Source organism: Sciurus vulgaris, assembly GCF_902686455.1.
Source record: "Sciurus vulgaris genome assembly, chromosome: 10".
NCBI lineage: Eukaryota > Metazoa > Chordata > Mammalia > Rodentia > Sciuridae > Sciurus > Sciurus vulgaris.
Genome location: NC_136470.1, coordinates 89,473,835 through 89,486,224, shown reverse-complemented (window position 1 = coordinate 89,486,224; position 12,390 = coordinate 89,473,835). Strand labels below are relative to the sequence as shown.

At 37.0% G+C, this 12,390-nt stretch overlaps 1 protein-coding gene across 6 annotated transcripts in view; it reads left to right on the top strand.

Moving 5' to 3' along the window:
* YEATS2 (YEATS domain containing 2) overlaps positions 1-12,390 on the top strand; it is a 112,695-nt gene that overhangs the window by 56,122 nt on the left and 44,183 nt on the right. For all 6 annotated transcript variants that reach the window (XM_079100689.1, XM_079100687.1, XM_079100688.1 and 3 more), the window contains exons 17-20: positions 1,488-1,649; positions 3,569-3,747; positions 5,389-5,547; positions 10,539-10,715. In XM_079100689.1, coding sequence (XP_078956815.1) covers positions 1,488-1,649; positions 3,569-3,747; positions 5,389-5,547; positions 10,539-10,715 — 677 coding nt within the window. The remainder of the gene's footprint in view (positions 1-1,487; positions 1,650-3,568; positions 3,748-5,388; positions 5,548-10,538; positions 10,716-12,390) is intronic.

The following is a 12,390-nucleotide window of genomic DNA, read 5'->3' as shown; positions in this document are numbered from 1 at the left end:
ATGAAATGATCTTTGGAGTTTAGAAGACGAAGTAGCTTAGAAGCCAGAGAATAAATAAGTCATCCACATTGTTCACTGAGAATGATAATCCTTAGAGAGAGCATTAGTAGTCAAATGTGGGGAGTGACTGGAAGTTTGGTAAATGATAGCAACAGGGGACCAGTTAAGAGAGCCAGCAGTAAGCCTTAAAGAAACTGGGGCTTCTTCAGGAATGAGGGGTGTTAATGGTCTGAAAGCCAAACTAGAGAGTACAAAGGCTTCCCTCCAGGGCCTGGTTAAGGTAAGATGACTAGCCCCTAGTTAAACAGGCTGACAGGTTTAATTACCACAAAAAGGTTGAGGTTTCACATTAGTCTAAAGATCACAGCAGGAATTCTAGGGCCCCTTGTAAAAGAACTAGGAAGGAAGGGAGGGAAGAGGGATGGCTCAGGTCAGGAACTGCCATGGCACTCCAGCTGAGGCTGGGTGACTGTAGGGGTTTGCACTTCTGGTACTGACTGAGATACAGGTGATGTACATTGCAGTTGAGTTCTGTTCATGATGGAAAGTTTTAGAGTTGTAGCATCTGGGGGCAGCTTCCAGGGTTCCTCCCTCCCAGAGCTTTAGACACAAGGGCCGTGAGGATCAGGACTACTCCAGCAGGCTGGTGGAGGCTGATCCTTTCTCTGCAGCTGACCCGTGTGTTTCTATATACTTCATTTCATGGAGATTTTATTGATTTAAAGTAACTGCAGAAAATTTTATATCAATCCCCTTTCAGATTCATGTTTAGAGGTTTTAAAACTGTTGTGTGCATAGATAAGTAAAATTTAAGGGGTAAGTGAAAGCTCTTTGACTTAGACCGGACTTTTAAAAAAGATAATTATGGTTTCATAATGTGCCAGTCTTGACTGACTGGCATTTCTTAATTCTCAGAAAGTAAGGGAGACTCGAAGTCTTGCATTAAACTAGTAGATTCATCTCTTACTAGAAACTGACTAAAGGAACCTTAAACAAATGGAGGAAAAATGTATATTCATCCATAGATAGGGTGATTATTCATTAATTATGTAAACCACAGTATTTTTGATAGTAAAAAGTCACTATTAATTATTACAATGAGAGGGCTGGGGCTGTAGCTCAGTGATAGAGTAATTGCCTCACACACATGAGGCCCTGGGTTCAATACCAGTGCTAATAAAAATAATTACAATGAGCATAGGTGTAAACTAGAACTATTCTAGGCAAAACCAGGACATATGATCAGCCTGTTTATATGTAATATAAATTAGTTTGGGTAGATGCTTCTGGTGTCTAAATTATTTTTTAATTAGCAAGATATGTAAGAATATCCACCCAAAACATCTAGGAAACAAACTTAAGTTTGTTGTTTGTTAATGTTTTTAAATTATTTTATTACTCTGTATTTTGATTTTAGAATATGGCTGATAGAAATAATAATAATAAACTAATAATCTGTTCCACCGTTTTCCCCTTTACCATTTTAGTGATGGCAACATTGCAGCTACCAGCCACTAATTTGGCCAATCTGGCAAATTTGCCTCCAGGCACTAAACTCTACCTTACCACAAACAGCAAGAACCCTTCAGGAAAAGGAAAACTGCTGCTGATCCCTCAAGGAGCCATCTTGCGAGCTACCAACAATGCTAGTCAGTATTATTAAATCATTTGGTCCCTGGGTCTCTGGGTATGTTCTTCACGTTCAGCTGAGGAACAGTCCTAACCTGTTCCAGGAAGCATTTTTATAATTCTGTTTGGTGGTGTAATGGTAGCTTTTGCCCAAATGGATTTAAAATATACATGTAACTTAACTAGAAGCAGTTTAAATAATCACATAGTCTTAGGAGGTGACACTGTTATTTTGGGCTGCACTATTCAGAGTTTGGGATGAGGAACAGATCACACTAGAGGGGTGTGACTTGAGGTTGTATTGGGAGGAAGCTGTCTAACTGATCAGTAATGGAGAGTTCCTCCTGGATTGGTATCTGAAAATCATCTGGTGATTCCTGGGAAAGGTCTGTCTGCTTTTCATTTTAAAGGGGGTGGAACAGGACTGGAATTAAATGTTTGTGTTCACCATTACTTAGACGTATTTGTATTTGCTAGTTTAGAGACAGGAAGAGAAATCATACTCACTCTAAGTGTGCATATATTAAAACCCCAAGGAAATTAGGTAATTATAAAAAATTTTAGAGAAAACCAGTTTGGGTCATGTTGAAAAGGAAAGGGTAAAAGGAATGATTTTCCTCTGAATCAGAGGTAGAAATGATACATCAGTTAAACTCATGAGAAATTAACCACCCAGCCAGACATGGTGGCATACCCCTGTGAACCCAGCGACTTGGGAGGCAGAGGCAGGAGGATTGTGAGTTCCAGGCCAATCTGGGCAACTTAGAACCTGTCTCAAAATAAAAAATTAAAAGGGCTGGGAATGTAGAAGAGTGTCCCTGGGTTCAGTACCTAGTACTGCAAAAAAGAAAAGGAAGGATAGAAGGAAGGACAGACCGACCAAAGGAAAGAAGGAAATTAACCCCCTTTGCCAAGGGCAGTGTGTAGCTTATTCTCTATAATGAGTCATTGCTACTCTTACCGTGGTGTTTTTCCTCATACCTAAACAGGGGAATGTCAGAAAGTTAGCTATGTAAGAAAGAGACAATATAAGTCTCAGAAATCTACCCAGAACGCTACTTGTTCCAATTATAGTAGTCACTAGAATTAAGGTGGGGAAGGAAGCTGATCTCTACTATTTATTGAGTAAATATTTAAATATTTATAATCCAGGTAGCTTGTAGACATTATCTCACAAAGTGGAAGTAAAAAGAATTCGCAGGCTTAAAAGTAGGATTTGAAAAGCAAAATAGAATGGGGCCCTGGAGTCATTATGAATGGGAGGATTTGATTAAAACACTTGGATCTCGCACAACTAAGTCAAAATGCTTGTCGAAGATAAATTCTTCATTATACTTAGGGCTGAAATATAGTCAACTGTCATTCACTTGAAAGTTCATGTACACCAAGCACTGTGGTACACGCCTGTAATCTCAGCTACTTGGGGGACTTAGGCAGGAGGATTGCTCAGCAATTTAAAGGGAAATCCTGTCAAAAATAAAAGCAATTAAAAAGGGCTGGAAATGTAGCTCAGTGGTAGAGTGCTCCTGGATTCAATCCAAAAACAAAGCTTGGAATTAGAGGTGTTTCAGATTTCAGAATTTTTTTCAGATATTGCAGCATTTGCAAAGACTTTACCAAATGGGTATCCTTAATCTGAAAATCTGAAATCTGAAGTCAGCTTCAAAATCCCTAACTCTTTGAGTGTCATGGTGCTCAAAACATTTTGGATATCAAAATTTCAGATTACAGACACTCAGCCTGTGTAGTTTTTAGTTTTACCTTCAAATTCTAGAAAGTTCTTCCATTCTTGTCACAGAATAGACATTGCAGAGGAAAAAAGATAGAAAGCAGTAGGAATGGTGCTACAGGGAAAGCATCGCTCTGGACTTACCTACTTTTTTCTGTTAAACCATTGCTTGATTCTTCATGATGTTGCTGTCTCTCATTGCATTTGTAGACCTCCAGTCGGGTTCAGCTGCTGCAGGTGGTAGCAGCGCAGGAGGCGGTGGAGGTGGAAGCAGCAGTGGCAGTGCTGGAGGCAGTGGAGGAACAGGAGGATCCCAGGGCACCACTGGCTCTGGAGGGATCTCCCAGCATCTGACTTACACATCCTACATCCTCAAGCAAACTCCCCAGGTCTTGTGCCTCACATTTTAAATTATTAGCTTTCTGATAACTGCCTTTGATTAAAGGGACCAGTAATACTAACATTTTAGCCATGTTATAAATCTATATTTTGGGGGGCTTTTGTTTTTTCCATACATGTTTATAGGGTAAAAATGTCTGTCTCATTCTACTGTCCTTCCCATCTCCACCGCCCCCACCCTTCACTCCCCTCTGCATAATCCAGAGTTCCTTCATTCTTCCCTATCCACCCCCTACTATGGATCAGTATCCACTTATCAGAGAAAACTTTCCACCTTTGGTTTTTTGGTATTGGCTTTCGCTTAGCATGATATTCTCTAGTTTTATCTATTTACCTGCAAATGCCATAATTTCATTCTTCTTTAAGGCTGAGGAGTATTCCATTGTGTATATGTATCCCATTTTCTTGATCCATTCATCTGTTGAAGGGCATCTAGGTTGGTTCCATAGTTTAGCTATTGTGAATTGAGCTTCTGTAGGCATTGATGTGGCTGTGTCACTGTAGTATGCTGATTTTAAGTCATTTGGGTATAAACTGAAGAGTGGGATAGCAGGGTCAAATGGTCGTTCCATTCTAAGTTTTCTTAGGAATCTCCGTACTGTTTCCAGAAAAGTTGCACCAATCTTCAGTCCCACCAACAATGTATAAGTGTACCTTTTTCCCCACATCCTCTCCAGCACTTAGAATTGCCATTCTGACTGGATTGAGATGAAATCTCAGAGTAGTTTTGATTTGCATTTCTTAGATTACAAGAGATGATTAACATTTTTTCATATGTTTGTTGATCTATTACATTTCTTCTGTGAAGTGTCTGTTCCGTTCCTTAGCCTATTTATTGATTGGGTTATTTGTTTTTTTGGTGTACACTTTTTTGAGTCTTTTTATATCCTGGAGATTAGTGCTCTGAGGTATGTGTGGTAAAGATTTTCTTCCAAACTGTAGGCTCTCTCTTCATATTATTGATTGTTTTCTTTGCTGAGAAGCTTTTTAGTTTGAATCTATTTGGGGAACCTTTTTTTTTTTTTTTTGAGAGATGAGGAAATAGATTCAGAAAGACTTAAGTAATTTATATAAGACCTTTCTGCTAAGCTAATGGTAGCCTTTGGATTTAAATCTAGATCTTTCTGCATGGAAGAAAGATTACCCTTATGTTTTTTGTCTCCCAAATCCATGCAGTAATAAACAGTATTAACATACAATTGAAATTTTGCTCTTAGTAGGGTGCAGCCACAGAGAGTATCAGGTTGCGGTATTTCAAGTTGGGTCGGATTCAATTAGAAACAGATTTCCACCTTCTTTACCCTAGTCTCGGAAAATTTCCTTCATTCTCCTCTAAAGAACATAATAGTATTTTGGTTCTAGACATTCCTGTTGATGTGGATAGAGAGTTATCAATGTGAACTTAAGTTTCCAACAACCTGCTGTGTAACTGTTGTACAAAGTTTGAGAAGCGAAGATAACTACTGGTAGTTATACTTAGAGCTGACTTACTCTTTTCAGTTGTTTTGACTGAGTCAAAGGATAAAGGGGAGAGCATGGGGTACCTTGGGTTCTTGTGATTTTAAGAATCAGAGCTATCCATTTGAATTTAACAAATTCCTGGTTTATTCTTTTCCTCACCCACAACTTAGGGCACATTTTTAGTTGGCCAGCCATCACCCCAGACATCTGGAAAACAACTGACTACTGGGTCAGTGGTCCAAGGAACACTGGGAGTCAGCACATCTTCTACACAGGGACAGCAGACCTTAAAAGTCATCTCTGGACAGAAAACCACTTTGTTTACACAGGTAAGCTTGCACCCCCACACACTCTTAATACATGGTGATTATGGTATATAATTACATATTTATAGATTCTCTCTTTACACAAACCCTAAGAAGTTAAGGTTACATGAGAAAATGAATAATGAAATAGTATAGAAAATTTAAAAAATCAGTCTTGAGGATTAGGAAAATATAGCTACAATGAGAAAATAAGACCCAAGAGGTATTCAGATATACAAACAGTAGGATCCTGTATTATTAATAAAATGAGATGTAAATTTGACAGAAAATGTAAAATGAGAAACTCGGTGAATTATAAAATCACTGCTTGTGAAAAGAAAAAGAAAACATATTTCCTTAAAAGAATCAAAGAGTCTTTGATACTTCATTGTTATCACTTCTCTGGAGAGATTTCATGAAGGATTTAGAATAGTTTACTCGGTGATTTCAGCCACAATACAATATAGTAAGTAAGCACTCTCGTGTGTTTTAGGGTATATTTCTCCAGCATTGTTTAGTATAAACCCAATAACAACAGAATTCTGACTGGGTAAAGAATATCATAATCATCGGTAGGAGGATCCAGAATTTGCCAAATGGAAGAAACAGACAAAGGTACAGAGTATAGATAGTAAACACCAGCCATCCCCAAACGGCTCATTCTCTATGACTGTATATTTCCACTTTTCTCAGAACATGGAATAAATACTAGATTTTTGTCAAGTGGACACTTGCTTTGTTTCTTTGTTGAGCATGATTATAAGGCTTTTCTTTAGTTTGTCAATTATGTTGATTTGTTTTTATTTTCTTTTTAAATTTAAACCAACCTATATTCCTGGGATAAACCTCACTTGGTTTTTATATATATTTTAAAATTTATTTCTTTTGATTCATTGTACACAAATGGGGTATAACTGTTGTTTCTCTGGTTGTACCTGAATGGTTTTTATATATTTTGCTAACATATTGTTGTATTCAATTTGATTAAATTTGTTTATAATTCTTTTTTCAAAGGATATTGGTCAGTAGTTTTCTTTGTGAAGTCTGTCTGGTTTGGTTAACTGATGCTTCAATTTATTTAATAGACATAGGTCTGTTCAGGTTATTTCTTCTTGTTTCTTCTGTAACATTTTATTTTTCATAATTGCTTCTACACCATTGAGTTCCTTAGCTAGCTTTTGAGCAGTCAATATAATATACTTACTTATGTTTTCTACCATTTTTTGTGAATTAAGTGCTGGGAAGAGGATTGTAGTCTGTTTCAGTCCACCATTCTCAACCTGGAACAGAGAAATATGTTTTAGTTATCAAAATTAAGATCCACAATGAGCCGGTGTGGTGATACGCACCTATAATCCCAGTGACTCGTGAGACTGATGAGGAGTATTGCAAGTTTGATGTCAACCTCAACAACTTAGCAAGGCCCTCAGCAACTTAGTGTGACCCTGTCTCAAATAAAAAATAAAATAAAAAAGGACTGAGGATGTAGTTCAGTGATAAAGTGCCCCTGGATTAAATCTCCAGTGCCAAAAAAAAAATCCACAATGAAGATACAATGGTATGATTATTTATGCATTAAACTGTGTAGCAGCAAAATACATAGGGTACAAAAAATAGTAACCATTGAAGAGAACTTAATAAAAAGGGTTTTTTTTGTTTTGTTTTGTTTTGTTTTGTTTTGCATGTTTTTGAGAATTCAACTGATTAGATAAATCCTGCTCTAAAGAGTTTGAGTTGGAATAACATTGTATTAGTGCATTAGTTTGTTATCTGTTGCTATATCAGAATATCCAAAGCTGAGTAATTTTTAAAGAAAAGAGGTTTATTTAGCTCATAGTTTTGGAGACTGAAAGGTCATGACTAGGGGGCTGGAGTTGTGGCTCAGTGGTAGAGCTCTTGCCTGGCATGTGTGAGGCACTGGGTTCTATTCTCAGCATCACATATAAATAAATAAATAAAATAAAAGTCCATTGACAACTTAAAAAAAAAAAAAAGAAAGTCCATAACCCACTGGCCCCATCTCTTTGCCTCTGGTGAGAGTCCCCTTAGCTGCATCATCATCGTAACATGGTGGGTAGCATGATTCTGGGAGCACACGAAAGAAGAGGTCACATGGCAAGACATGGAGCCAGAGGGATTCAGAGGTCAATCTTGCTCTTTGGTAACAACTTGTGAGAGTTAGCCCACTCCATGAAACCAGCATTAATTCCTGACCTAATCACCTTCCAATAATGCCTATCATGTAAAGGTTCCACCCCCTCTCACGTTGCTGTGCTGGGGACCAAGCTTTCTACACATGAACCTTTGGGGGACAAACTCAAAGCATACCTATACCATAGCACACTATTGGTAGGCTTAATTATGTATCTTTCTAACAGAATATACATTTTGTATTTATACTTCTGGAATGTTAATAAATTAATTATATAATTGGTCACCAAAAAAAAAAAAAAAGCATATCCCAAAAGTAGCATTCATTGTACCTAATTTTCTTGATTAATTAAAATAAAATTCAATTACAATAATTAGGAGCTCTTCGAAATTAAAATAAATTCTTGGATCAAAAAGAAATAAAAAGTAATTTATAGATTACATAGATCTTAATACAAATAAAAGTTTTACTAGTTTTCCCTAGAGAAACAGAACCATGGGATATCTATATAGATATATAAGTGGAGATTTATTATCAAAATTGACTCATGATTGTGAAGACCAAGTCCCAAATATGTCAGGTTTACAGTCTGGAGAAACAGGAAAGCTAGTGCTATAATTCATTCTGAGACTAGAGGCCTGAGAGCTGGTCGAAGTGGGGGCATGGTCATGCTGATATAAGTCCCTGAGTTCGAAGGCCCAAGGACCAGGAGCTCTGATGTCAAGGGCATGAGATGGATGCCCAGCTCAAAGGGTGAGAATGGGAATTTGCCTTTCATCTACCTTTTTGTTGTTTGAGCACTCAAGAGATTGAATGATGCCCAATCACATTGGCAAGTGCACATCTCTCTTCTGAAAATACCCAGCAGTAATGGTTTACCTGCTGTCTGGGCATCCCTTCGCCCACTCAGGTTGACATAAAAGTAACCATTACAACAGTACTTTAATTAAAATCTGTGGAAGCAACTCAGATCTATTGAAAGCAACCCAGTTTTCACGTACAAGAAAATTCAAACCTTTTTTTCTTTTTTCTTTTATGTGTGTGTGTGTGTGTGTGTGTGTTAGTGTGTGCATACATGCATACGTGCACACGTTTGCTTGAGAGAGAGAGAGAGAGATGCTGGGGATCAAGCCCAAGACCTTTTATAGGCTAGGAAAGCACTCTACCACTGAGCTGCACCCCAGCCCAAATTCAGATTTTTTACCACACCATATACAACCACAAGAATGGGATCCTAATTAGAATAAATTATACTCCATGTATGTATGATATGTCAAAATATACTCTACTGTCATGTGTATCTAACGAAATAAGAAATAAAAATAAATAAAAATAGAAAAACAGTTACAAATTCTTTTTTAGGTTTAGCCCTCATCCATTAAATATGATCATGTAAAATAATGCACAGATTATAAGTGTACTATGCAATGAGGTTTTTAATACATATATATATATGGGCAATCACTGTGCCAATCAAGGTATAGAGTATTTCTTTCACTCTAAAACATTTTTTTAATCACTTTTCTATTTCACTCATCAAGGTATAGTTTTCATGTGTTCTTGAATTTAATATCAATGGAATTATATAGCATATGCTCTTTTATATCTAGCATCTATTGCTCAACAAAATTTTTTGAGATTTATCTATGTATCAGTAGTTTATATTTTTAATCCTTGAATATATTTTGTTCCATAACTCATGACAGACATGGATTATTTCCAGTTTTTTAAAATTTTTTTTAGATGTTGATAGACCTTTATTTTATTCATTCATTTATATGTGGTGCTGGGAATGGAACCCAGTGCCTCACACATGCCAGGCAAGCGCTGTGCCACTGGGCCACAGCACCAACTTTCAGTTTTTGACTTACAAGTTAAATGGCTGTAAACATTCTTATACAGGTCTTTTTGTGCAGAAGAATGACTCAAAGAGCATAGTGTATGTTTACAAGTGGTTGTACCATTTGATTCTTCTATAAGTAACATTGGAATTGCTCCACATCCTCACGAACACAGAGGATTGTCATTTTTAATTTTAGCATTTTTGTGACTGTGAAGTGATATGTTATTGTGATTTTAATTTGCATGGCTAGTACTTCTGGATTCTTACCAGAATTTCTACAATTACTAACTGTTTGACCTTGCCAAAGTCACTGAGCTTAATCTCCTCTAAGGTGGAACCTAAAATTGGTCCTATCAAGATAATAACAGTTTATGAATGACATAAGATCATGTAAGTTTTTTCTGCCATACTGGTAAATAGTAAGCTCTCAGAAACTGAAAAAATGGCATCTACTTGTTAGTGGCATAAACTTGGGGCACTAAGTAATCATTTAGATCAGGGGCCAGCAAACTACACCCGGGGCTTTCTGGTTTTGTAAGGAACATTTTATTGAAACATGGTCACAGCTATTTCATCCTGTTGTTGTAGAATTGAGGAACGGCAACAGAGATTCTGTGGTCTGCAAAGCCAGAAATGATTGTTTACTCCCTTTACAAAAAGAAGTTTACTGATCCTTGACTTAGACCACTGAGGAGACAGTATTTACTAGGTGGTTCTCCAGCACTAAAATGCTAAGCCAGTGTAGAGCCTAGAGCCCCATGAATTTACCCATTTGAATCTGTCCCTGTCTGGGTTTGAGTTTCATGGTAACTCGTAAATTAATTCATTTACTTGTTCTGTATTAGTGGTATGGGAGCTTTTATAGGTCAAAGGTCATAAAGTTTAGACTTCTTACATGCATAAAAACCTCATATAATCTTGATTAGCAAGACTTCCGTGACTGTACTCTCAACATGTAGATAAACGGTACATTGTGTCTCTTAGTGTAACTTTATTACTTCTACCCCTTTGTTTCCGCAGGCAGCTGCTGGGGGACAGGCATCTCTAATGAAAATATCTGATAGTACCTTGAAGTCTGTGCCAGCCACTTCACAACTCTCAAAACCTGGAACCACAATGCTGAGAGTAGCAGGAGGAGTTATCACAACTGCTACTTCCCCTGCTGTGACCCTCTCAACAAATGGTCCTGCACAACAGGTGAGTTAGCATGGCAGTAGGAAATCAGGAAACATGAAAGTAGGAGGAACATAAGGAAGATACCTAGCAGGCACAGCATTGTGCCTTTTTAAAAATCGGAATTTTTTAAAAAATTTCTTTAAAATTAGAACTTTATAGTTATACATAGTAATTGGGTTCAGCCCAGTAAAACTACACGTGCATGGAAATCGATTTCAGTCATATTGTTATTTTTTTAAAAAATCGAGATATAACTCACATACCATAAAATTTCCCTTTTTGTATAGTGTAGAGTTCATTGATTTTATTATATTCGCTGAGTTATACTTATCATCATCTAGTCCCAGAACATTAATTGCCCCAAAAAAGAAACTGAATACCCATTAGCAGTCCCTCCCCAGGCCTTATCCTATCTCTAAGCAATCACTAACCCCTCCTTTCTATATGGATTTGCCTATTTTGGATATTTCATATGAATGTAGCCATACAACATGTGACCTGTGTCTGACTTCTTTTGCTTAGCATGGTGTTTTCAAGGTTCATCATGTTGTAGCATGTATCAATACTCCATTCTATTTTGTAGCTAAATAATACTCAGTTTTAGGAACATACCTTGTTTTTGTACATTCATCAGTTGACATCTGACTTGTTTTCCGCTTTTTAATGATTATGAGTAATACTACTGTGAACATTTATGTACCAGTTTTTGCATAAACAAATACTTCTCTAGTCTGTATGTCTAGGAATCGATTGCTGGCTCATGTGATAGCTAGTGTTTTTGTTGTTATTTTTTTGGGTACTGGAGATTGAACTCAGTCACTCAACAACTGAGCCACATTCCCTAGCCCTATTTTATATTTTATTTAGAGACATGATCTCACTTAGTTGCTTCTTACCTCACTTTTGCTGAGGCTGACTTTGAACTCAGATCCTCCTGCCTTAGCCTCCTGAACCACTGGGATTATAGGCGTGCACCACCACGCCCCACTGTGTTTAACATTTTGAGGAACTGACAGACTGTTTCCCAAGCAGTTGTGCCATTTTATATTCCCTCTAGCAATGTATGAGGGTTCTAATTTTCCACATCCTTTTTGGTACTTGTTATCCTTTTTTTAAAAAAAAATTATCACCATCTTCGTGGATATGAAGTAGTATCTCATTGTGGTTTTGACTTTAAATTCTTTGATAGGTAGTGATATTAAGTATATTTTTATGTATTTATTTGTCTTTGGAGAAATATCAGATCATTTGCCCACCCATTTCTTAGTTGGGTTGTCGTTTTATTATTGAATTGTTGAACTATTTTACATATTCTAGATTCATGTCTCTTACCATATTTGCAAAAAATTTCTCCCACTCTGAACTGACTTTTCACTTTCTTGATGGTAGCCTTTGAAACACAAGTTTTTAATTTTGATGAAATCTGAATTGCCTGTTTTTCTTTTCTTACTTGTTCTTCTGGTGTCACATCTTAATAAACCATTGCCTAATCCAAGGTCACAACATTCAAGCCTGCTTTTCTTCTGTTTTATATTTAAGTTTGATTAATTTTGAGGTGACATGCATTGTATGAGTTGGAGACCAAATTGCATTGTTTCATATGTAAATATCCAGTTGGCCTAGCAACATTTGTTGAAAAGACTATTTCTCCTGTGAATGGTCTTGGGACTCCGAAGGACATCTGGGATCTGACTGC